General features: G+C 53.2%; 2 protein-coding genes across 3 annotated transcripts; one reads left to right on the top strand and one right to left on the bottom strand.

The window, feature by feature from the left end:
- The first annotated feature begins 244 nt into the window (after positions 1-244).
- On the top strand, positions 245-12,375 carry LOC125425305 (cysteine-rich venom protein pseudechetoxin-like). Its single transcript, XM_048482909.1, has 4 exons — positions 245-307; positions 3,122-3,235; positions 6,313-6,400; positions 12,248-12,375. The coding sequence occupies exons 1-4, from the start codon at positions 245-247 to the stop codon at positions 12,373-12,375; spliced, it is 393 nt and encodes a 130-aa protein (XP_048338866.1).
- FAM161A (FAM161 centrosomal protein A) lies at positions 11,957-26,506 on the bottom strand. 2 transcript variants are annotated; one of them, XM_048482916.1, is made up of 8 exons: positions 26,322-26,506; positions 23,000-23,137; positions 20,950-21,197; positions 16,111-17,271; positions 15,522-15,689; positions 15,256-15,355; positions 13,653-13,813; positions 11,957-12,615 (listed from the first exon to the last, which is right to left on the bottom strand). In XM_048482916.1, the coding sequence occupies exons 1-8, from the start codon at positions 26,451-26,453 to the stop codon at positions 12,384-12,386; spliced, it is 2,340 nt and encodes a 779-aa protein (XP_048338873.1). In that variant the 5' UTR covers positions 26,454-26,506; the 3' UTR covers positions 11,957-12,383. The 2 variants fall into 2 exon arrangements, with proteins under 2 accessions (XP_048338873.1, XP_048338874.1); XM_048482917.1 differs by having other exon boundaries at positions 13,653-13,810.

Here is a 26,506-nt window from a genome sequence, read left to right as displayed (position 1 = left end):
TTGAAGGCTTAGTTGTAGAGAAGTTGGCCCTGGGGAATGTAAGTTGTGTGGTTTTGGCTGCTCAAGGTACTGAGGAAGGTGAAGTCCATGTTAGGGAAAGGAGGGAAATCCAGAGTAAATATAGCTTGGTGGCCATCTTGAGGACTCAGACCACAACCACAATGTCCGTGCCAGGTTTCAACCGGTCAGTTCTCTCAACAGTGAAACTAAAAGGAAACACTTGTGCGGTCTTTTGTTTTCAGAGATGGCTCTGACTGTTCTGCTGCTGATAGGTCTTGCTGCCGTGCTGGGACCGTCTGCCGGACAGGTAAGTTCGCTGGCTTTGGTAGAGGTCTCGGGCTGGCCCTTTCTCCCATGCAAATCTGTGGAGTTCATAAAAGTGCTGAACTCTGGCTAGAATTATGTCTTTTCAAAGAGTAGAGTCTGGTCATGCTGCGTCGCCACATGAATTGTACTGCTGAAATCCTGAACCCACTAAGAGGGAAGGAAAATCCCATTCAAGGGCTGCAAAATGGCTCCCGCAAGCACCTCATTCTAGCGTGGCAGCTGTAGAATTTCTACACAGGTGGAGTCTGCAAAAGGTGGGTTTGGGAAAGCAAAGGGACCTCACGGTATAGTGCCATAGAGTCCACCCCACGAGATTTGTCTTATCCCGTAGCTTTCAAAAAACGATAAAATTGGCGGTTCTTTTGAAAAAGCTCGCGCTGATCCGCTCCCATGCAAATACTGCAAGAGACGGGGCGGTTTATTTTTCTGGCGTCGCCTCCTGCTCTCCCCGCCCCTAAGCTGCAGCCAATCAGAATGTCGGAAAAACAGAATCTACGTAAACTACATAAACGTACGCAAACTATGTAAACTACGCAAATGACGTGAAAGAAAATGAAAATAAACTGGGGGCTCGTGCATAATTCACTGGAGTTCTTCCTCCCGCCCTGAACGCGCCGACGGGCAGCCATGCGAAGGGAGAAACCAGGATAAATACACCCTGAAATATATGATCCCAGGTCTACCTCAGAATATTTTGTCTGTGGGGAAAACGCCTATGTTGCCTGGAGTTGGGTTGTAATTGCAGAGATCTCCTGGCCCTACCTGGAGCTTGGCAACCTTATATCAGACCAAAGTGGCGAGTGACAAGCCCAGTCACTCGCAAGAACCCTTGCCACACCCACACGTCAATTTCCTGGAGCAGACAAGAGAGGTTCAAATTGATAGCTGGTCTCCCCACAGATCCCCTGATCCCCAGTGGTTGGGGTTTTTTTGTGGTCAAAACAATCTGTCCTACCTTTTTGAACACTAGAAAAGCTGTCTGGGTGCTACCCACTGGTTTCAAAAAGGTAACACATATAGTGAAGCAAAAAAAATGTAACAACTACTGAGCCAAAGAAAACAGAATGGGTGATAATGAGCAAATCCTCTATCTCTGGACTAAACTTAGCTCCAGCTACTGTTTGAAGAAGATCCAGAGACAACACCACAGGCCCTTGAAAGGACTATAAGTGCGCTTCAACCATTGCATTAGATCATATGCAGCAAAGAAATTATTTATTTCTGTAGTTTATTTTCCAAGCTATTTTCTGGCCACCCAAGGGGGTGAAGAAGAGTTGGTTCTTATACCCTGCTTTTATCTACCATTAAGAAATCTCAAAGCAGCTTATTACATCTTTCCCTTCCTCTCCTTACAACCGACACCATGTGAGCTAGTTGGGGCTGAGAGAGTTCTGAGAGAACTGTGACCAGCCCAAGGTCTGGTTCTGCAAATTCGATTCCGTCACCCTTAACCACTCTTCGTACGTAAAACAAACATTAAAACAATTTTTTTAAAAAAAATATACGTAGCTCCACGTTGGGAAATAACTGGAGGTTTGGGGGTGGAGCCTGAGGAGAGAAGAGTTTGGAGAGGGACGTGTGAAGGATGTACTGCAATAGAGTCCATTGCCCAGAGTGGCCATTTTCTCCAGGGGAACTGAGATCTCTGTCGTTTGGGGAAAGTGGTGAATGGGGGCCAAATGGCGCCCGGAGACAAAAAAAAACCCCTCCAGGCGCCCCCCACCTACGCGGTGTGGAGCCCTGCTCCCCCTTCAGGATTCTGTCTGCTATAGCGGCTGGGCAGGGAAGAGAAGCCAACTGCTCTGTGGCCAGCCCCTCTTCCCTGCCCAGCAGCATCTGCGGCACGAGGAAGTCATCTGGTCACATGGGGGGGCCAATTTTGTTTTCCCCCCCCCACATGACCGAATACATTGCACCTGAAGACACGGGTTAACTCATGTCACCGTTGCCAGTACACCTCTGCTTGGGAATCAATTTTAACCCCAGGAGACAGATGCCCACCCACCAACTGCAGGCCGGCAGCCCAATTTAAAAGCAAAGGCATGTTTCCCTTTTGATTTCCCACAGAAATCAACTGAGGAGGGGATTTAGTGCCGTTGCAATAACCCTTGAAGCGCAAATGGCTAAAAAAAAGACCCATTAACTCCTAACTGCGCTCTCTGTTCAGCTCCACTTGAACTTCCGCTATTGTGAGAAAGCCGTTGTTTTTATCTATTGATTTAAAACATTTATTAGCCGCCTTGCTATTTTACAGAACTTAAAGAGGCTTACCAAAGGAACAGAAGCTCAAAAAAAAAATAGAACTTAAATATTAATGGGATCCATTATTAATGGGATCCATTATTAAAATCGATGGGTCCCTTATACCATCGGGATCATTACCCCCCTCCTGTTGAAAGGATTAGGTTTAGGTGGGACGCCATCTTGATATATTATTATAACTGCTGTTTTTATTATAACTTATGGATACCTATGATGTTTTTATGTGATTTTACGCTGTACACCGCCCAGAGCCCTTCGGGGATTGGGCGGTATATCAAATCAAATAAATAATAATAATAAATAAATAATAAAGCCACCATTTAAAACTGGCCATCCAATTAACCAAAGGCCATTCTAACCATTTTGCATCTGAAAAACCTAACAAGTGTATTTGTTTTCACCTCGGCTGCAATTCTAAGAGTTGGGAAAATAACACCAGATCAGGCACATTAGAATGAATTAATGCATGCATAGTTTGGAACCATATCATGAGATGCAAAAGATAGATTTGCATGCTGCTCTCTCATTCTAGCAACCCATTGCCTCTGTGTCTACGTATCGTCCTGATCAGCAAAAGGTGATTACTGACGTGCATAATGATTTCCGGCGTTACGTGAAACCAAGCGCCAGCAACATGTTGAAGATGGTAAGATGGAAGAAGCTTAAGCAATGTGTGATGTGTGTTGATGTAACCTCCTTCTGTGGGTTCTGTGGGGCAGTACTTGGAATGAGTTGCAACAACAATTTTTAAACAACAAAATGGTTTACTTTTCTTTACAATTAACACTTTTAAAACATCAACATTTAACGTTACAATTCAAGGTCCTGTTCAGGTTGCATTTCAAGTCCTTCTATTTACAGTCTACTGATATTGCCAAGTCCAAATCTTCTTTGCAAGTTGGCTGGCTCCTGAAGACTCCAAGGGCTTGATGAACAGGTTGCAACATGATGAAGGTCTCCAGGAGAACTCTCACCCATTACAACCACAAAAGAAAACCCTGAAACAATAAACTCCAACATTTACAACACAGCAAAACAACAACTACCTTCCCAGTAGTTCCCAACAATATTGCAAATTACCTTAACAAGGTGTTAAGGGCTTATAGAAATCAAGGTCCGAGTCTGGTACCCTTGTCTTCTCCAAAGAGCTCTGAGTTCTGCAGCATTCTGCTTCCCTTCAGACTCCACCCCTTTCTGGGTCAACCCATTCTGGGCCAACCCATTCTGGGCATGGGGGTTACATTGACACATGCTAAAACCTCACCCTTTGCCTGCTGGAAACACGTGCACTGTGTTTGTTATACATATTGCCAACTGGCTCTTGAGAGTTTCCCAGGCTGTCCAGCCACGGTCTGGTAGTTTTTGCTCCTAACGTTTCTCCTGCATCTATGGCTGGTTTCTCCAGAGGCGTGTCCCTCTGTTAGCAGACTGTGGCCACACAGCCCAGAAAACCCACAACAGCCAATTGATTCTGGTTGTCTAAGCCATGGACAATATATGTTGCAAACTGTTTTGCAGTTTCTACCATGCCCCCAAAAGCAATGCAATCCAAGAACAGTGTTAAGCTTTGATTCAGAAACCATGACTGTGGTATCTTTGTATTGTTACCAACTCCTGGTTGGGAAATTCTTGAAGATTTGGGGCTGGATCCAGTGGTGCGATTCAAATAATTCAACAACCTGTTCCGATGGTGGGATTCAAATAATTTAACAAGTGGTTGTTTACAAGCACCATTTTAACAACCAGTTCTGCCGAAGTGGTGCGAACCTGCTGAATCCCACCACTGGCTGGATCCAGGGGCGTAATGCCCATTGGGCAAGGTGGGCAGCTGCCCAGGGCACCACCTTGTGGGGGGGCATCAAAATGCAGCGTTCGTTTTTGGGCATTTTAGTAGTTTTCCATTTTTGGGCTTCAGGGGGCGCAGTTTTTAGGCTAGCGTATCATCAGGAGACTGTCCTTATGCTACCCCCCAAGTTTGGTGAGGTTTGGTTCAGCGAGTTCAAAGTTATGGACTCCCAAAAAAGGTGCCCCCATCTCCCATTGTTTCCGACCCCCTGCAGGCACCAATGTCCTGGTGCAAAAAGATTTTTGGTCGTGGTGGAGTGGCCGCCCATGGGGGGGGGGGGCATCCAACTCAGGTTTTGCCCAGGGCTACAGTTTGCCTCGTTACACCCCTGGCTGGATCCTGAGAAAATCTCAGCTTGGGGAGGGGATAATGGAGTGGAAAACTCCTCCCCAAGTCTCAGCTTGGGGAGGAAACAAACAGATAATGGAATGGGAGAAAGGAAGCAAAAGAGAGGACAGCTAAGTTGGGAAACATAAACTGTGTTGTCCTCAACTGAAAGCCGGGCGGAACAGCTCTGTCTTACAGGCCCTGCAGAATTGAGACAGATTCCACAGGGCCCTGGTTTCTTTTGACAGAGAATCCCACCAGACTTGGGTCATGGCCAAAAAAATCCCTGGCTCTAGTTGAGGACAGTCGGACACTTTTGACGCCAAGAACCGCTAACAAATTGTTTCTAGGGGAGCGCAACGCTCTTTGAGAGACATATCAAGAGAGGCAGTAGGTGTGACTAAGAGGGTTTTGAGAGAACTGGGACTAAGCAGACTATGCTTACCGGATGGGTTTGCCATGGCCTTCAAGCTGGGAACTCGTTTTATGAACCTTCAAAGGATGGAAGGCTGAGTCAACCCTGAGCCAGCTGCTGGAACTCGACTTCCTCTGGCTCATGCTCAGATTTTCATTTATATATTTATATTCATACCCAACCCTTCCCAACAGGGGTCAGGGCGGCAAACAGTAAAAGATTACAAACTTAAAACAGCAATAAAACATCAGTAAAGCATTAAAACATTAAAACAACTGACAGATGGCACGAAAAAACCCACCCCACAACTACACCCATGGGAGGCCAGTGATGATAATAGTTCAGGCCGGCTGGCTAGATGGAAACGCCTGGCGGAAGAGCTCAGTCTTACAGGCCCTGCGGAACTCATTCAGGTCCCGCAGGGCCCTGATCTCAACAGGGAGCTTATTCCTCCAAATAGGGGCCAGGACTGAAAAAGCCCTGGCCCTCGTGGAAGCCAGCCGGACCTCCTTTGGCCCAGGGATCTCCAGTAGGTTCCCCTCCGATGAGCGGAGGGATCCTGCTGAGCGGAATGAGCGAGGGATCCTCGGCAGAGCTTTGCCTGCACTGCAGGTTACCCCTCCGCCCCATGGGGCTCTTTATTTATTTGCTGACACTGCAGTAAACATAAACCATAAACTTGGTCAGAGTTCACTGATATGAGATTCTGGGATTCATGTTGAGAAGGCTGGAAGTATTGTCTTTATTTCATCTCTACTCTGCCTTTCTCCCCAATGCTTCCAACATTCGCCTATCCCTCATTTTATCCCACAACAAATCTGTGAGATAGATTAGATGAAGGCTGTGTGACTGGGTTGAAGGTCATCCCATCATCCACGGGGAGTGGGGGGATAGGGTGGGGATTCAAACCTGGATCTCCCAGATCCTGCTTTAACACTCCAACTGCTGTGTCATTTGGACAGTACTTTACGGGTCCTGAAAACTGCAGTGAATATATCAGTAGCCCCCTCTTTGGGTGTCCATCTTGGCTGATCTGTAAAAGTCACAGATAGAAAGTTTGTGGATCTTGTGCATTTTTATATGATGTTTTGTGAACAGGTTGTGGATTTGTTTGTTTGGGTTTTCCCCCATATAGAAATGGGATCCAATTGCTGCTGGCAAGGCTCGACTCTGGGCAAACCAGTGCACTTACCAGCATAGCCCAGTAATACAAAGAACCATCGGTGAGTAAAGCTGTGTATACTCACAGATATCAGCATGCATTCATGTCTACCCTGGCAGATATTTGGATGGGAGACCTCCAAGGACTACCAGGGTTGTGAGGTGGGGTTGGGATGTTCATTCATCATTTATTTATTCCCCATTATTAGTATTTATGTAGCGCGGGAGAGCACAAAAACCGCAGTAAATAGTTCCGTATCATCACCCCCATGTTGTGCGGCAGGTGGGACCAAAGGAGTCACTTCACAACATACCCCCCCCCCACCCCCCCCCCCCCCCACCCCCCCCCCCCCCCACCCCCCCCCCCCCCCACCCCCCCCTCCCCCCACCCCCCCCCCCCCCCACCCCCCCCCCCCCCCACCCCCCCCCCCCCCCACCCCCCCCCCCCCCCACCCCCCCCCCCCCCCACCCCCCCCCCCCCCCACCCCCCCCCCCCCCCACCCCCCCCCCCCCCCACCCCCCCCCCCCCCCACCCCCCCCCCCCCCCACCCCCCCCCCCCCCCACCCCCCCCCCCCCCCACCCCCCCCCCCCCCCACCCCCCCCCCCCCCCACCCCCCCCCCCCCCCACCCCCCCCCCCCCCCACCCCCCCCCCCCCCCACCCCCCCCCCCCCCCACCCCCCCCCCCCCCCACCCCCCCCCCCCCCCACCCCCCCCCCCCCCCACCCCCCCCCCCCCCCACCCCCCCCCCCCCCCACCCCCCCCCCCCCCCACCCCCCCCCCCCCCCACCCCCCCCCCCCCCCACCCCCCCCCCCCCCCACCCCCCCCCCCCCCCACCCCCCCCCCCCCCCACCCCCCCCCCCCCCCACCCCCCCCCCCCCCCACCCCCCCCCCCCCCCACCCCCCCCCCCCCCCACCCCCCCCCCCCCCCACCCCCCCCCCCCCCCACCCCCCCCCCCCCCCACCCCCCCCCCCCCCCACCCCCCCCCCCCCCCACCCCCCCCCCCCCCCACCCCCCCCCCCCCCCACCCCCCCCCCCCCCCACCCCCCCCCCCCCCCACCCCCCCCCCCCCCCACCCCCCCCCCCCCCCACCCCCCCCCCCCCCCACCCCCCCCCCCCCCCACCCCCCCCCCCCCCCACCCCCCCCCCCCCCCACCCCCCCCCCCCCCCACCCCCCCCCCCCCCCACCCCCCCCCCCCCCCACCCCCCCCCCCCCCCACCCCCCCCCCCCCCCACCCCCCCCCCCCCCCACCCCCCCCCCCCCCCACCCCCCCCCCCCCCCACCCCCCCCCCCCCCCACCCCCCCCCCCCCCCACCCCCCCCCCCCCCCACCCCCCCCCCCCCCCACCCCCCCCCCCCCCCACCCCCCCCCCCCCCCACCCCCCCCCCCCCCCACCCCCCCCCCCCCCCACCCCCCCCCCCCCCCACCCCCCCCCCCCCCCACCCCCCCCCCCCCCCACCCCCCCCCCCCCCCACCCCCCCCCCCCCCCACCCCCCCCCCCCCCCACCCCCCCCCCCCCCCACCCCCCCCCCCCCCCACCCCCCCCCCCCCCCACCCCCCCCCCCCCCCACCCCCCCCCCCCCCCACCCCCCCCCCCCCCCACCCCCCCCCCCCCCCACCCCCCCCCCCCCCCACCCCCCCCCCCCCCCACCCCCCCCCCCCCCCACCCCCCCCCCCCCCCACCCCCCCCCCCCCCCACCCCCCCCCCCCCCCACCCCCCCCCCCCCCCACCCCCCCCCCCCCCCACCCCCCCCCCCCCCCACCCCCCCCCCCCCCCACCCCCCCCCCCCCCCACCCCCCCCCCCCCCCACCCCCCCCCCCCCCCACCCCCCCCCCCCCCCACCCCCCCCCCCCCCCACCCCCCCCCCCCCCCACCCCCCCCCCCCCCCACCCCCCCCCCCCCCCACCCCCCCCCCCCCCCACCCCCCCCCCCCCCCACCCCCCCCCCCCCCCACCCCCCCCCCCCCCCACCCCCCCCCCCCCCCACCCCCCCCCCCCCCCACCCCCCCCCCCCCCCACCCCCCCCCCCCCCCACCCCCCCCCCCCCCCACCCCCCCCCCCCCCCACCCCCCCCCCCCCCCACCCCCCCCCCCCCCCACCCCCCCCCCCCCCCACCCCCCCCCCCCCCCACCCCCCCCCCCCCCCACCCCCCCCCCCCCCCACCCCCCCCCCCCCCCACCCCCCCCCCCCCCCACCCCCCCCCCCCCCCACCCCCCCCCCCCCCCACCCCCCCCCCCCCCCACCCCCCCCCCCCCCCACCCCCCCCCCCCCCCACCCCCCCCCCCCCCCACCCCCCCCCCCCCCCACCCCCCCCCCCCCCCACCCCCCCCCCCCCCCACCCCCCCCCCCCCCCACCCCCCCCCCCCCCCACCCCCCCCCCCCCCCACCCCCCCCCCCCCCCACCCCCCCCCCCCCCCACCCCCCCCCCCCCCCACCCCCCCCCCCCCCCACCCCCCCCCCCCCCCACCCCCCCCCCCCCCCACCCCCCCCCCCCCCCACCCCCCCCCCCCCCCACCCCCCCCCCCCCCCACCCCCCCCCCCCCCCACCCCCCCCCCCCCCCACCCCCCCCCCCCCCCACCCCCCCCCCCCCCCACCCCCCCCCCCCCCCACCCCCCCCCCCCCCCACCCCCCCCCCCCCCCACCCCCCCCCCCCCCCACCCCCCCCCCCCCCCACCCCCCCCCCCCCCCACCCCCCCCCCCCCCCACCCCCCCCCCCCCCCACCCCCCCCCCCCCCCACCCCCCCCCCCCCCCACCCCCCCCCCCCCCCACCCCCCCCCCCCCCCACCCCCCCCCCCCCCCACCCCCCCCCCCCCCCACCCCCCCCCCCCCCCACCCCCCCCCCCCCCCACCCCCCCCCCCCCCCACCCCCCCCCCCCCCCACCCCCCCCCCCCCCCACCCCCCCCCCCCCCCACCCCCCCCCCCCCCCACCCCCCCCCCCCCCCACCCCCCCCCCCCCCCACCCCCCCCCCCCCCCACCCCCCCCCCCCCCCACCCCCCCCCCCCCCCACCCCCCCCCCCCCCCACCCCCCCCCCCCCCCACCCCCCCCCCCCCCCACCCCCCCCCCCCCCCGCCCCGCCCCGCCCCCCCCAGAACCCCCCCCCCCCCGCCCCCCCCCCGCCCCCCCCCCCCCCCCCCACCCCCCCCCCCGCCCCACCTCCCAGCCCCCGCCCCCCCCCCCCCCCCCCCTCCCTACCTCCCCCCCCCCCGCCCCTCCCCCCCCCCACCCCTCCCCCCCCCCCCCACCCACCCCCCCCCCGGCACAGCACCCCCCCCACCGCCCCCCCCCACCCCCCCCCCCCCCCCCCCCCCCCCCCTCCTCCCCCGCACTGACATGGCTCAGACAAGCCAGCACAGGGGAGGCTCGCCATATGTGAATAGAATGTGCAGAAGTAAAAAAAAATTGGACAGTTGTATTGTTATATATCGAGAAACTGGTGAAGATGAATATTGACTTAAATAATGACTTAATGTTCATGGGTGTAATGGAAGACAGAAGGGTGGACAAACAATGTAGTTATATGTATAAAATAATGATCAAAGCAGCCCATGCAACAATAGAAGAAGAAGAGTAGAGTTTTGGATTTATATCCCCCCTTTCTCTCCTGCAGGAGACTCAAAGGGGCTGACAATCTCCTTGCCCTTCCCCCCTCACAACAAACACTCTGTGAGGTAGGTGGGGCTGAGAGAGCTCAGAAGAACTGTGACTAGCCCAAGGTCACCCAGCTGGCGTGTGTGGGAGTGTACAGGCTAATCTGAATTCCCCAGATAAGCCTCCACAGCTCAGGCGGCAGAGCGGGGAATCAAACCCGGTTCCTCCAGATTAGATACACGAGCTCTTAACCTCCTACGCCACTGCTGCTTTGGGCTGGAAAGAAAAGAAAAAATGGACACTTCAGAGATGGTTAGAATATATCTGGGAACAAGTGGCACTTGATATTTTCGATATACTAACCAAAAATAAGACGTGGCAAGATAAACAGAATGAAATTTTGAAGATATGGATAATATACGTGGACTGGACGAAAGAAGCTCGAGTCGATGAAGAAATATGGGAGAAGAGGCTACAGAGAACGAACTTACTGCTGTTTCTGTGACAAAACTATGAAGAAGAAGTAATGGGGGGAGGGAGAAAGGGGGGGAAGTATTGTTTGAAAATGTATGAAGAAGAAAATTACTATAAACTGTAAAATTCAAATGATAGAATAAAAAAAAGTTTTTTAAAGCCCAGGGGAGGTTCGGAGGGATGCAAAATCACGCCATCTCCTCCTCCCCTGTACCATTTCGGCTCGGATGAGCCGGGTCAATGTGGGGAGGTGTGGGGGGGGGGGGCTGCAAGCCAGGTTACTGTGGAGGAGGAGAGTTTGGGGGCGATTTTGCAGCCCCCCATGGTGATGGGATGGCATGAGCCGGGAATGTGCGACCCCACATTTCTCCGTGGGTGGTGCTCCCCTGCGATTGTGATGATATCAAGATACTGATATCTTGATAAGAGCATTTAGAGCAGTGGTTCTCAACCTTCCTAATGCTGCGACCCTTTAACACAGTTCCTCATGTTGTGGTGACCCCCCAACCCTAACATTTTAAATATTCTTGCCCATTTGCATTTTGAGGTTCACTGACTTAAAACTTTCTGGCCATTTTATGGTAAGAAGACACACATGGATTTTACAGTTTGCGGTCTGTTTAAATTCAATCGTTCCACAGCTTTAAACACGTCAAAATATCTGCCAAAGAGCTGGGGAGAAAGGTGGAAACAAAATGAATAGAAAGGACTCTGTTTAGCCTCTGAGGTGAGATCAGGCCTGCTTGCGCTATCAGGGCCCAGGTTCTTTAAAAAGAACAAACTAAGCACCTCAGTGAGATCAGCGTACAACGTCAGCCACAACCCACAATGGGAAACCTTGCAGGAAAAGGTAGGAATGCAACAAATACTCTGCCTCTCCGGAAGTCAAAATTATGTTTAACTGGAGCCTCACACCAGAGCCTGTGCATGGGACACATGCCAAAACGTCACGACCTCCTAATGACTTAGCCAAGGTCCTGCCATATTTCTTTCTACAGAGTGCCTGAGCAGCCTTGCTGTTCATTTCTCCCTGTACCAGTCTGCCCTTATCTGTTTAATGCAGCTGGAGTATGTGTGTGTGTGGGGGGGGGGGGGGGGGGGGCTTGGTGTCTTCTTCGCAAGTTCTCAGTTCGAGAAATGTGTGTGTGTGTGAGTGTGTAGCAGTACTTTCCCACCACAGGGAAGATAAAAGGGGTGGGGAGGGGGAGTTGCAGGCCTGACATATCTATGCTGCGGGATATCTTGCCCAGTTGCGTAGCTACCACGGGGAGGGGGGGCGCCCTGCCCCGGGCACGTGCCATTGGTGTCACGTGGGGGGCCGAAAATCACCCCCCACACCCGCCCCCCTTCCCTCCTTGCCCCGCCCCCCCCGGCCTTGCAGAAGCTTGGAGCAGCCTGGTGGGCTCAGCTAGGCTGCTTTTTCAGCCGGTTGCTCTTTCCAGCCAGCTGAACTAAGGTAACTGGGGAAGGGCGGGGGTGGGGGGCCCAGACCCACACACTCCTCCCCCTTCCCCCCCACAAGGCTGGCGAGCCCAGCCAGGCTGCTTTTTCAGCTCTCTGAAGCTGGCTGAACTAAGGTAATTGGGGGGGGGCGGCAGGGTGCTGTGGGGGGGCCATTTTGCCCCGGGCCCCATTTGCCCCCCATACACCACTGGCTTTGCCTGTCCTACTGTACTCAGTTCTTTCTTTCTTTCTTTCTTTCTTTCTTTCTTTCTTTCTTTCTTTATTTATTTATTTATTTATTTATTTATTTATTTATTTGGTAAACCGCCCTACCCCCAAAGGGTTCATATTCTGTCAATATAAGTCAACAGCTTTTCTATGCTTGCGACCAATTAAGCCATAATTGCTATTAGCCCCAGCAGTAAATGCTATCAGCACCAGCAACCGGATCTTTTCCGACCCCCGTCTTCCGCCGAGGAGCGGATTAAGCTCTGGGCCCCCAAACTCAAGCAACGGGGAAGTTGATAAGTGTTTCAGTCAGATAGTTCTTCATTGTCACTAGGCTTTTCTACAGTACTGTCCCCAGAGTCTTCACTTGCAAACTCAGGGTCATCTTGTTCATAATGTTCGGAGCTAGCCTCGGTTTCCTCTTCTTCTTCTTCCTCCTCCTCCTCTTCTTCTTTGCTACAAGACTGACCAGAGGGATCCTCTGATTTCTCTTCCTCTTTATCAGAAACTCTTCTTTCCGACACAACTTCGTTATCGCTACAGGGGAAGAACACAAAGAAGGTTCGAGTTTTAAGGCCAAGTTCCTTCAAAAATAAACCAACCAACATTCTATTGTGTATCCAAGCTGTGAAAACGTAATCATACCGTCGACGTGGACTACTGCCAAGGTGTGGTATCACAGTGCTGATCTGAATTTTTTTTTTTAACTGCCCATAATAATATACACATCATTCCTATTGTTGTATCTCCATCCAAATGGCCATACTGGACAATTATTTCATTAGTGGGAACATATATTGCTCGACTGCCCCAAATACGAGGGATCTAGGACCAGACTTTTTGCTCTTTGTTCTGTAATCTTTAATGAATACTCTACTGTGGGGAAGATTACGTTTCTACTAAACAATTCTGCCTCCGAGATTTTAACTTTTGTAGCTAGGTTCCTTATAGAAACTATGAAATGACTACCTGCGATGGTTCTCATGTATGGGATACTTGTTTGGACAATGTTGGCTGTTATATGGATTCTATGCCTAATAAAGGTTTATATATATTTCACTAGTGCCAATTATTCCAAGCTGAAAGCAACAACCACAACGCTCAACAACCAGCAGGAGAACAATTTCAACCTTCCAGGGCATTTCAGTCGCTGACTTAAGAGAGGCAGTCCACAAGCAGAGAAGCTTCAAAGGGAGATTTCAATGTGAGATTGCTGAACCACAGATTCAGAACAATGGAATCTCCATGGGCCAAACGGGGTCAGAGGATTTTTATCTCACTACACGTGCTAATTTTCTGCCCCTGCTTGAAGCAAACTGATTACATTTTGCATTGTAACCTCTACATCTTCACCCCTTTCTTTGCAACACCCTTCCCACCTTCAGACAGGGATATAAGGAATGGGATCTCCATTCCTACTAGCATCTGAGGAAGGGAGATTTGGCTCTAGAAAGCACATGTCCCCAAAAATCTTGTTCGTCTCTTGGGCGCTACTGGACTCAAATACAACTGAACTACGAATGTATCTGCCACCAATATTAAAACCTCCAGGGAAAGACAAGGGCAAGGGCTACCTTCTCCCTTCGGCTGCCGAATTTTCAGAGCCATCACTGGAATGGTATGGCGCGTGTTCCGTTTTAGCAGCTCGGCCTTTCTTTGAAACAAATTCTTCGCATAGCCCCAGCTCTCGAAGAGTCTCGGAGTAATGCCTCTCTGCCGCTATCCGGGCATTCTTCTATGTCGAAGGCAGGGAAGAAAAAAAAAAGAATACAATGAGATGTTACTAAGCCTAAAGCAAGGTTCTGCAACCTGTGGCTCTCCAGATGTTCGTGGACTACGATTCCCATCAGCCCCTGCCACCATGGCCAATTGTCAGGGGCTGATGGGAATTGTAGGCTATGTCCGTTCAATTCTTTGTTCAGAAACAAAGCTTCAGTTCCATATTAATTTCATTAATTTCAGATATACCCATTAGAAGCCTCAAAGAACTGTTGGAAGTTGATTGAACATACTGGCATACTGAGGAAGACGCACGAAAAACGTTCTATACGCGCGAGACGTTTTTATGTAGAACCTACAGAATTGGAATATGGACTACATGGAACTGAAGCTTTGTTTCTGAACAAAGAATTGAATGGACTTAGTTATAAGAGTTGGAAGACTTATGTTGTATCTTTAAGAACTTTGTCAGAGAAATAAGGAAATGTAAATGCAAATAGAAGTGTTAAGTTGTTTAATTATATGTAAGATCAATATATAAGACTGGACACAGCCAGAGTGCAACGAGTGTATTTTTGAGTTTGTTTGGGCTAACGTTGACATGGCACTCTTAAAGATAGTGGTAATTGTAGGCTATGAACATCTGGAGAGCCGCAGGTTGCAGACCCCTGGCCTAAAGAAACTGCCACGTCCCTTATGTATAGCTTTTCAAAATGTTACATGTTCGTTGCGAAATGCAACTTAATCTAAAGGGGATGCTCCTTTATTCCAGAACATAAAACCCCCCATAGGTAACATGGCTGGTGGGAAGTCCACTAAATCAAAGTCAATTTATGGCCACCCTGTAGGGTTTTCCAGGCAAGCGACGCTCAGAAGTGGTTTGCCATTGCCTGCCTCAGTACATTGACCCTGGTGTTCTCCCATCCAAGTATTAATCAAGGCCAGCTCCTGAGATCTGGTGAGATCTCAGGTCAGGGATTGGCCATATTAGGCATCTCTGATTTCAAACAATGCAACTGGATGGAATTCTACAGCTCAGACCCAACTTTGCATCGTAGCACATCTAATCTGGCACCCACCACCACGGTGGGCAGACAGCACCACCGGCTCAGTTAACTTTCAATGTGGGTTTGACTCCGCTGCAATCTCCGCTTTTCTCACTGAGACTCCAACCGCTGGGCTACGGGGAGCAAAGAAAAGACAGCTGTGTAAAGGAGGCCGCCACCTACCCAGCTATAAACAGACAGGAACCAATCGCAGCTGTTGGAGGAAGTGCAGGAGGGGACGGGGTGGAAGTCTGATGGCTGGGAAGCAGGATTTATCAAAGGGATGCTGGGAGAGGGCTGCAAAGAGGGTAATTTGCCTGATTATTCTTGAACATCAGACTAAAAGGAAAAGCAATTTCCCAAAGCAAGGAGACAAACGTAGCAAAGGGATCAGAGAGACTTCAATAATCACCTGGGTCGCTCTCTCCAACAACAGGGGCCTCTTTTCCACCCTTTCTTCCATTTCCTCCAGTTCTTGGAGATATTCCTTCAGTCTCTGCTTTTCGTGTTTCCTGTTTTTTTCACATACCATGACACAGAAAAGCACAGGATTTAAATTGTGAATTTTTGGCAACAAAATGAAAAGAGAAGCAGCGTGACTACTCTAGGGTTACAAACCAGAACCGCCTGCTCTACAGATCTAGACGGTCAGGACTTAGGGGAGACATCATAGATTACCTGAATGTTTTTAACTTCGATTTGTACAACTGAGCCAGGCTCTGATGTGGGTCGTTTGCCTCGGCCCGAGTGGTCACCAATCTCTGTAGTTTTCTTAATTTGTGTTTCTGTTTTGCTCTATTCCTTTTCTGTGCTTCATCCAGCTTTCTTTTTTCCTCTATAGAATCCCTGAATGAGCGGGGTGAAAATGAAAACTAAACATATTTAAACCTTGAAACATTTTTGTGATAATTCCTAAGAGATGTACACAATCCAACCATACCTATTTATGGAGTATTAGAAGAGAAGAAGAGAAGAGTTTGGATGTATGTCCCCCCCTTTCTCTTCTGTAAGGAGACTCAAAGGGGTTTGCAATCTCCTTTCCCTACCCCCCCCCCACAAACACCCTGTGAGGTGGGTGGGGCTGAGAGAGCTCCGAAGAACTGTGACTAGCCCAAGGTCACCCAGCTGGCATGTGTTGGAGTGCACAAGCTAATCTAGTTCACCAGATAAGCCTCCACAGCTCAAGTGGCAGAGCGGGGAATCAAACCCGGTTCTCCAGATTAGAGTGCGCCTGCTCTTAACCGCTACGCCATGCCGGCTCTCTCACCTTATAGCTCGTAATCGTTTCCTCGTCGACTCTGTGATTTTCGGAGACACGGGTTCTTCGTAGTCCGAAGGCAAAGCAGTTGTATTCGTAGACCTCGTGTGGGGCTGACTCCTGGGAGAGGCATAGGGCCAGCGGGTTTCGTTCAACTTTTCTTCGTCCTTCTGAATGTCCTCCAGGATTTTTCCCCTTTGGGATCTGATATTCTGCGTGCGGAGACGGAAGGGTTCGCAAACGGTGGTGGGTTTAATATCCATCTGCCTCTGAAACTGCTGCTGAAATTTCCGATGGAGCGTCTCGAAATCCGGGACCTTCGCTTTGGTCCTTGGCTTAAAGCCAGGCGTCTTTCTCTCTTCCGAACTCTTTGGCGGGAGGTGCTTGTAGCCCAGTCTGCTGGTCGGAAGGGACGAACTGCGGAGAAGCTCCTCCGATCGCATCTGAATTCTAATTTCTCGGTAGAGCTCTTCTTCCTTGAGCCTCTCGCTGATTTCTGGGCCGTAAACAGATTTCGGAACCGGCTTCGCTTTGAACATTTTGGCTTTCCTGCCTGGTGCGGAAAGATCGTTCAGCTGCATCTTCCGCATTTCTTTCTTTTGGGCCTCTCTTTCGATAAAACGAAACGGCTTTTGCAGAGCCAAAAGGTCCTCCCTCCTCTGGTCTTTGATCAACTTTCTGCGCTCTTCGTTTTGCCTCATGATGTCATGATAAAGCGGGACGAAGACGGAAGCGGGCACCGGGTTGGCACGGAACTGCTTCTGACACTCGACATCTTCTTCCAGCTGTTTCTTGAGCAAATTGTTTTCCATTTCAATCTGCGCCTTGGATCTGACATTCCGCTCTTTCCGCTTAGCTTCCCGAATCGTCATCTGGAAGGGCTCGGGCACGGTGATCTTTGGAGACCACGCTTTTCTCTTCCTCCTTTTCTTCTTCAAGGTCTCCAACTTGGATGAGCCGCTGGTGCTCCAGCGGGGAAAGTTCTCCAAAGAAACCTCCTCCCATATATTTCCAAATCTCGGCGATCCTCCTTCGTCGCTATTTTCCTCTAATTCGAGTTCTACGTCAGACACGTCAGAAAAATCAGAGTCGAAACAATAGTTTAAATCAGACTCGGACAACGATTTACGCATCTGCCGGGATTGAAGGGAGCCCTTCTCCCAGGTTGATCTAAAGAAAGAAAAATAAAGGTCACTTCTGGGGAAGGAGTCATGTCCAATTATGGACACAGGTAAGTGCCTTCAAGTTGCAACCAACTTATGGGGATCTCAGCCAAGGGGCTTTCAAGGCAAGTGAGAAGCAGTGGCGTTCCTACCTAGGGACAGGGGGTACCCTATGTCCCCAGGCGCCCCCATTTGGTCACATGGGGGGTGCCAACATTTCAGGGTCGTTTGTGTGTTTTAAAATTTTTAAGTGTTTTTACGTTCCGGCCTGCAGGGGGCGCATTTTTAAAGCTAGCGACACCATATTTTCAGGGTACCATCCAGAGACTGTCCTAATGATACCAACCAAATTTGGTGATGTTTGGTTCAGGGGCAGCAAAGTTATGGACCCCCAAAGGGGGTGCCCCCATCCCCATTGTTTTCATTGATGCTGTTTCAGGGTGGGGGAGAATCCACTCCCAAACAGCATCACTTTCAATTTTGTTTTAACCGGGGACCCCAGATTCTCCCTTTAAGGTAGGTTTAAAAGAAGAATCTGAGCTCCCTAGTTTAAACACCATTGAAAGTGATGCTGTTTGGGGGTGGATTCCACTGGAGGTGTTTTGTGAGAGATGATGCTGACATTTGTTTGGTAAATGTTTGGCTGGAGGTGATTTGTGAGAGATTTACATGCTTAATACCCACTTGCACTGGCTTGGAGTTGTTTCTCAGGCTAACAACCTACCTCATAGGGTTGTTGTGATTAGGAAATTAGGAAAAGAGTTGGTGGGGAGAGAGCCGTGTATGTTTTGATGGGAGTGGGAGGTGTTTTGTGAGCTGGTACAAAAAATCATTGTTTGGTCATGGTGGGGGAGGGGGGGCGCCAAACTCAGGTTTTGTCCCCGGGCGCCAGTTTGGCTAGGTACGCCCCTGGTGAGAAGTAGAGGTGGTTTGCTGTTCCCTTCCTTTGCAGGGTGGCCTCTCAGCCAAGCATCAACCCTGCTCAGCTCCCAAGACATGGCTACTCGTGCCACTTCCCTAGCATAGTGGTTAAGAGTGGTTTGATTGCCCGTTCCTCCACCTGAGTGGCAGAGTCTTATCTGATGAACCGGATTTGTTTCCCCGCCTCTCCACATGAAGCCTGTTGGGTGACCTTGTGCTAATCATAGTTCTCTCGGAACTCTCTCAGCCCCACTGACCTCACAGGGTGCCTATTGTGGGAAGCGTAGGAATTTGTAAGCCTCTTTGAGACTCCTTATGGTCAAGAAAAGTGGGGTATAAATCTCTTCTTCAGCTCCTCTAATCAAGAGCGAAATAATGCCTTGGTCTAACAAGATGGAGGAATATATTCAAGGGACCATCAAGTCCACAGAATCCTGCCAGTGTACTAGGCTGGTCCTACTAGAAACTGGGAAACTCATCTTCAAATATCCATTCTGCCGTGGAAACACACTGGGTGAACTTTGGCCAGTCGCTTTTTCTGTGCCTAGCCTACCTTCCTGGGTTATTGTTGTGAAGATAAAATGGAGAAAAAGAGAATGCTGTAAGCCACTTTGGGTCTCCACTGGGGAGAAGGGCAAGGGTATAAATTAAGTAAGAAGAAGAGTTTGAAGAAGAGTTTGGATTTATATCCCCCCTTTCTCTCCTGTAGGAGACTCAAAGGGGCTGACAGTCTCCTTGCCCTTCCCCCCCTCACAACAAACACCCTGTGAGGTAGGTGGGGCTGAGAGAGCTCCGAGAAGCTATGTGTTAGCCCAAGGCCACCCAGCTGGCGTGTGTGGGAGTGCACAGGCTAATCTGAATTCCCCAGATAAGCCTCCACAGCTCAAGCGGCAGAGCGGGGAGTATCAAACCCGGCTCTGCAGATTAGAGTGCACCTTCTCTTAACCACTGCACCAGGGGGAAACAAATCCAGCTCACCAGATTAGAGTCTGCTGCTCATGTGGAGGAGGGAGGAATCAAACACAGTTCTCCATATTAGAATTCACCTGATCCTAACCACTATACCAGGCTGACTCCCCTGCAAAAGCATTAATGATTTCACAAAGGATACCCCAGTGAGAGAGGGAGGGGAGGAAGGGGAGGGGGGGAAAGGTGGCATGCAAGGGAGGGGGAAGGGGCCCAGCATCTGTACATGGCCCACCCACCCTAACAGAGGAAGGGGGTGGGAGGGGTGGCATGCAAGGGAAGGGGAGGAAGGGGAGGGGTGGTGGCATGTAAGGGAGGGAGGGTGGCATGCAAGGGGAGGGGGGAGGAAAGGAGGAGTGAGGGAGTGAGGGGTGCTTGTCTTGGGGAGAGGAGGGTGGCATGCACAAGGGAGGGGGAGGAGAGTGAGGGGAGTGAGGGGGTGGCACATGTAAGAGGAGGGCGAGGGGTGGCATGCAAAGGGAGGGAGGAAGGGGAGTGAGGGAGGGAGGGGTGGCATGTAAAGGGGGGGAGAGGGAGGGTGGCATGCAAAGGGGAGGAGGGGGGAGGAAGAAGGAGAGTGAGAGTGAGGGGTGGCATGTAAGGGAGAGGGAGGGGTGGCATGCAAGGGAGGGGGAGGGGGCCCAGCATCTGTACATGGCCCACCCACCCTAACAGAGGAAGGGGGTGGGAGGGGTGGCATGGAAGGGAAGGGGAGGAAGGAGAGTGAGGGAGTGAGGGGTGGCATGTAAGGGAGAGGGAGGGGTGGCATGCAAGGGAGGGGGAGGAAGGAGAGTGAGGGAGTGAGGGGTGGCATGTAAGGGAGAGGGAGGGGTGGCATGCAAGGGAGGGGGAGGAAGGAGAGTGAGGGAGTGAGGGGTGGCATGTAAGGGAGAGGGAGGGGTGGCATGCAAGGGAGGGGGAGGGGGCCCAGCATCTGTACATGGCCCACCCACCCTAACAGAGGAAGGGGGTGGGAGGGGTGGCATGCACGGGAAGGGGAGGACGGAGTGTGAGGGGGAGAGGGGAGGCATGTAAAGGGGAGGGAGGGCATGCAAAGGAGGAGGAAAGGAGAGTGAGGAGTGAGGGGTGGCATGGGGAGAGAGGGAGGGGGTGGCATGCAAAGGGAGGGAGGGGCCAACATCTGTACAGCCCACCCACCTAACTGAAGGGAAAGGGGGGGGGGGGGGTGGCATGCAAGGGAGGGGGGAGGAAGGAGAGTGAGGGAGTGAGGGGTGGCATGTAAGGGAGAGGGAGGGGTGGCATGCAAGGGAGGGGGAAGGGGCCCAGCATCTGTACATGGCCCACCCACCCTAACAGAGGAAGGGGGTGGGAGGGGTGGCATGCAAGGGAAGGGGAGGAAGGAGAGTGAGGGAGTGAGGGGTGGCATGTAAGGGAGAGGGAGGGGTGGCATGCAAGGGAGGGGGAGGAAGGAGAGTGAGGGAGTGAGGGGTGGCATGTAAGGGAGAGGGAGGGGTGGCATGCAAGGGAGGGGGAGGGGGCCCAGCATCTGTACATGGCCCACCCACCCTAACAGAGGAAGGGGGTGGGAGGGGTGGCATGCAAGGGAAGGGGAGGAAGGGGAGTGAGGGAGTGAGGGGTGGAATGTATGGGAGAGGGAGGGGTGGCATGCAAGAGAGGGGGAAGGGGCCTGGAATCTGTACATGGCCCACCCACCCTAATGGAGGAAGGGGGAGGGAGGGATGGCATGCAAGGGAAGGGGAGGAAGGGGAGGGAGGGGTGGAATGTATGGGAGAGGGAGGGGTGGCATGTAAGGGAGGGGGAAGGTTGTACACCATACCGATGCTTCGCAGGCCGCGTGGCATCCATCTGGGTGAAGGGCTGCACGTCTCTGAGACACAGCTTATTCTGATACATCTTTTCCAGCTGTGCCATGGTCTCCATATGAGCGTTCTTCAGTTCTTCCAGCTTCAAGTAATATTCCTGGTTTGAGAGGTGCATTTTGGAGGGGTCCAGGCAGCCCTCGCAATCAGCGCACGGGGCGGAGTCCGGCTTTCGCTCGGGACTCAAATTCAGATCCAAAATATCCTACGGCAGAACAAAACCCATTGTTATTTCCCAATGAGCAACCCATGGAGCCGCCTTCTACCAAATCAGACCATTGGTGTGTACTGTCCACTCAGACCGGCAGCAGCTGGCTCTCCAGGGTCCCAGGAAGAGGCATTTTTCACCCCCTGCCACTTGGTCTTTTCAACTGGAGATGCCAGGGATCGAACGCGGGGCCTTCAGCCATGAAAGAGTTAATGATGCTGTTTGTTAGTAAACATTAGAAGAACAACAAGAAGAAGAACAACAACAAGAAGAGGAGGAGGAGGAGTTTGGATTTAGACCCCACCTTTCTCTCCTGTAAGGAGACTCAAGGTGGTTTACAAGAGGAAGGGAAAGGAGCTTGTAAGCCTCATTGAATCTCTTCGATTCTACTCTTCTTCATCCTTTCCCTTCCTCTCCCCACAACAGACACCTTGCGAGAAAGGTGGGGCTGAGAGATTTCTGAGAGAACTGTGACTAGCCCGAGGTCGCCCAGCAGGGATGTAGGAGTGCAGAAACACATCTGATTCACCAGATAAGCCTCTGCCACTCAGGTGAAGGGGTGGGGAATCAAACCCGGTTCTCCAGATTAGAATCCACCTGCTCTTAACCATTACACCACGCTGGCTAATTAGCTAGATTAGCATGCATCAAAACTAGCAACCTGCACTAATGGAGTGATCCATTGAATGTCATTGGCTAATCGAGATATTGCTGTAGACCAGTGTTTCCCAACCTTTCTGAGGTCAGGGTACCCTTGACCTCACTCTTCATATCTCACGGTACCCCTGTCGCCACCCCCCACCTTCCCCTCCCATTGCCCCTGCTTGCCACCCCCCCACATCTTCCCCTCCCAGGGTGAAGGGAAGCACGGGGGGGGGGGGGGGCTGCTGACCTTGCAGCAGGCCCTGCCCCATGGGCCAGCTCCATGTCCTTGCTGGCGCCGGTGGGAGACACCACAAAAATGAGAGGGGGGGGGTGGTAGTGTTGCCGCGGTACCCCTGGGACATGCTCACGGCACCCCAGGGCACCCCAGAACCCTTGTTGAGAATGGCTGCCGTAGACTGTGGGTTTCCATGCATGCACTCAACTGAGAGGAAGTTGTAAAAATAACCTCTCATCTTTGCCCTTTGTTCTAAGTCGGTTAGTGACACCTTCTCACAATGTATCAGCAGCATCTAGCTCAGACTAAAGAGAACTGTTTTATTGTTTCCTGCCCTTCCCTTCTATTTTTTTTCCTCAGTGATTATTTACTGTGCTAACCATTTATATTTTATACTAGCACTGCCAAGCAAATGCTCTACCACTGAGCCACTAGCCCTCTCCACCTTTTACTGCCACAACAGCTATTTGGTTGGGCAGCAGATGCCCCGGTGGCAGACGTGTTGCTTGGGACGCTGCAGTGCTCAATTCTGCTTAGACTTTAGAAGGATCCCAACTGCATGAAGAAGAAGAAGAAGAAGAAGAAGAAGAAGAGGAGGAGGAGGAGGAGGAGTTTGGATTTATATCCCCCCTTTCTTTCCTGCAGGAGACTCAAAGGGGCTTACAATCTCCTTGCCCTTCCCCCCTCACAACAAACACCCTGTGAGGTGGGTGGGGCTGAGAGAGCTCCGAGGAGCTGTGACTAGCCCAAGGTCACCCAGCTGGCGTGTGTGGGAGTGTACAGGCTAATCTGAATTCCCCAGATAAGCCTCCACAGCTCAGGCGGCAGAGCGGGGAATCAAACCCAGTTCCTCTAGATTAGATACACGAGCTCTTAACCTCCTACACCACTGCTGGTCTCTTGATCGAAAGTTCCTCACCTGTAATAATGAGGTATCCGACAAGGAAGATAAATAAGTTCTTTTTGGTTTGCAGGTGGCATACAAGTCCTGACAATTCTGCAAAGTTCTTTCAGGGCGTCTTCTGCTGTGTGCATGCCTGCTGCCCATTTCTGCAACCTGCAAAAAGACATACATAATAACTCCTGAAAACCTAAAGCGCAGATTGTGCTGTGTTAAGCACACCTGTTGTGGGAACATCCTCTAGTGATCCCCCAAAACTGTTTGTTACATTCCAAAGCTCCCAAAGTCATCTGCAAGGCCATTTCACTTCCTGACATTTTGTGGTTAGCTCCACCTCCTCTGGCAGCCATTTTGTGACTGCGACAATCGTCCTGTGTCAGAATTCCAAAAGTACCTACCGTGTTTCTCCGAAAATAAGACAGCGTCTTATATTAATTTTTGCTCCCCAAGATGCACTATGTCTTATTTTCAGGGGATGTCTTATTTTTCTGTGTTCTGTTCGTCGGGCATGCTTCCAAACAAAAACTTTGCTACGTCTTACTTTCGGGGGATGCCTTATATTTCGCACTTCAGCAAAACCTTGACTACGTCTTATTTTCAGGGGATGTCTTATATTCGGGGAAACAGGGTACAAGCTGAAAAAAAATAGGAGCCCACTATAGATCAGGGAGTTAGACCCTGGAGGTAGCAAAGAAAACTACTGGTGTCAAAATTTGTTCCCTGAAGGAACACAGCACCAAACTATGATTGTGTTATAAAACATCTAAAGCAGCACCAACACACAGTCCGTGACAAATCTTGGAGCTGCCCTGGAAAAACTTGAGGAAGGTTATTGTTGTTGTTTTAGTCTTGCATAAATAACTGCCTTTACCTGGAACACAGAGTGTTTTTCTGTGTGGCTGTACATCAACACTTAAAAAGACACTCCAGCTTTGCCGGTATAAATCTCATTAAAAGATTTGCAGAGGCGTGAATCAGGGGCACCATCTGGCTTCCGCTTTTCTAAATTGAGCTGACAGTAGGCTACAACTGCACTACTTGTGATTTACACTGAAGGTAACGTTTGAGCCACTGTAAAGCATCAGACGAAACTCCGAAGCGACTGAGGATCAGCTTCCAAAGCCCTCTTCTAGACAATTTGGAATGTTTGCCAATGTGCAATTTTGTACGCCTTTTGTCAATGGCAAACTTTTTAAAAATCAACCTTTATCCACGATATTACAACAGCGCTTCTCGAGAATTATAATCTGTTTAGATAGAGTTATGCAGCCGTTATCTGGCCGGTTTATTGTGAAACCTTTTTGGTTTGCAAACTGCTCAGGTAATAATCTCTCACCACTGCCACCTGACCTTCCCCCCAAAAATCTGACAAACTGGGCTCCACTCCACAAGTTTGTGCTGGGTTAACTTTTTTTTTAGTTGGTTGTGGTGGGTTTTCCGGGCTGTATGGCTGTGGTCTGGTAGATCTTGTTCCCAGCGTTTCACCTGCATCTGTGGCTGGCATCTTCAGAGGTGTATCACAGAGGGAAGTCTGTTGCACACTGTGTCCAGTGAGAAGGGAATGTTTTAGTGGGGTATAAATTGTCATGTTCCTGGGTGGGGAACCAATCAGTAAGTATTGTCGAAGGCTTTCACGGCCGGAATCACTTGGGTGCTGTGTGGTTTCCGGGCTGTATGGCCGTGTTCTAGCAGCATTCTCTCCTGACGTTTCACCTGCATCTGTGGCTGGCATCTTCAGAGGATCATCTGAAGATGCCAGCCACAGATGCAGGCGAAACGTCAGGAGAGAATGCTGTTGTAATAATGCGCTTCATAGCTAAACCCTGATGAAGCTACCACAGCACCCAATCAGTAAGTGTTTGGGTGGAACTTGCTATGCAAAGATGTGGTTGATAGTATAGTATTGAAGGTGGGGTTTTTCAGTCCAGGAAGTGATTCACATTTGAAAATAGAGCCCAGACATTTTCTCCATGTCAAGCAGTCACTGTTGTCTGGAGATCAGTCATTTTCAGATTAAGTTTATTTACAGTCATTGACAATAAATTTCCCCTGTTGGAAAATAAGGATGAAATGTTACAATGCCAAGATTTGACATTTTGCATGCTTTATTTTATGCAGATGGAGGTATTTTAATTAGTTATGGTGCTATATTAATCTATACTGTGTGCCAATCTATATTAATACGTATTGTTATTGTACGTTGAATTATGTTGGGAGCTGTATTTAGCCCGATCCTTGGGAGAGATAAAAAATCACCACAAAGTAAAGTAAGCAATAAAACAATACAAAACCCCAGAACAACAAATGTCTACCCCAAGAAACCACCAAAACTATTCACAACAATGCGTGGATCCGAATGCAAAAATACAGAATACAAAAGCAAACAAAACAAACAAACAAACCACTAAAACTTAAGAGTGAGACAAAGATGACTTGCAATGCCAGATCTCCTGGCACCACGTGGAGAAAACACCAATTGCACACTGAACCAAATGTGCAAAAGATATATCCACATAACTGCAATTCTTTATCCACAAGTCTTTTGAACAATTTTAACTCCTGTTCTGTCTTTTGTAGGTACTACATCAAGATATCTCAGTCAAGACATTCTCAAATGTTGTCTTATTTACAAATTAACATATGTATTCAACAGAACATTTTTTTGCTCTGTTTTTTGCTCTGTTTTCAACATCAGGCTTGCCCTTATATTATTGGGACCCGCCGTCCTTCCTTTTTTGTTTTGTTTGGGGGGAGGGTTTGTTAATAGGCTTTTCGGCGCCTTTCTTGTATTACCGCTGTTTTAAATGGGATTTTACTGTTTATTTAGTTATTTAAACTGTTGGAGCCTAGGTAATTTGTTTTTATTGTTTGCTTTGCTTTTTATTGTTTATTGTTTGGATTTTATGTTGTAAACCGCCCAGAGACCCTCGGGGATAGGGCGGTATAAAAAACAAATGAATGAATGAATGAATGAATGAATCTCTTACAAATCCTGGGCTTTAGCTTTGCTTTCTAGCTGCACCAACCCCATTCATTGATAGTTCACCCGCCTGGAGGTTGGGAGCCCTAATATAAAGAGGTCCATTCTGGCATAGATGGGCATTATCTCCCCCCTGAGTTTCCAAGGAAAAACGCTTCTAAAACAAATACTGCAATATGAGCTCTGCAGCCGAAGAGGCGCCGTTTTAATTTTCTCCACCTCTCTAGATTGAAAAAAAAAAGGGATGCAAAATTTGGCATAAAGAGGTTTTGCCGGCAGGACCGCAGAGCAGCTGCGCCTTCGTCCTCCCGGCCACCAGGGGGCAGCACCGCCAACGGCCGGCCGCGCCCGTCGCCTCACCTGCCCTTCGCCGCCCGCCGCGGGCCTTCCCGCCCGCCGCTCGTAAAGCGCCACCGGAGCTCTCGTGAGTGGGTCAACCGGCGTGCGGAGGCAGGAGGCGGTGAGCAAGGCGGCCCGGTGCGCGGCGTCCATGGCCGCGTCTCCCGAGAGACCGCGGGGAAGCCGTTGCTAAGGGCCCGGCGCGC

Source organism: Sphaerodactylus townsendi, unplaced genomic scaffold, assembly GCF_021028975.2.
Source record: "Sphaerodactylus townsendi isolate TG3544 unplaced genomic scaffold, MPM_Stown_v2.3 scaffold_27, whole genome shotgun sequence".
In the NCBI taxonomy this organism is placed as follows: Eukaryota; Metazoa; Chordata; class Lepidosauria; order Squamata; family Sphaerodactylidae; genus Sphaerodactylus; species Sphaerodactylus townsendi.
This window is presented reverse-complemented; position numbering and strand designations above follow the sequence as displayed.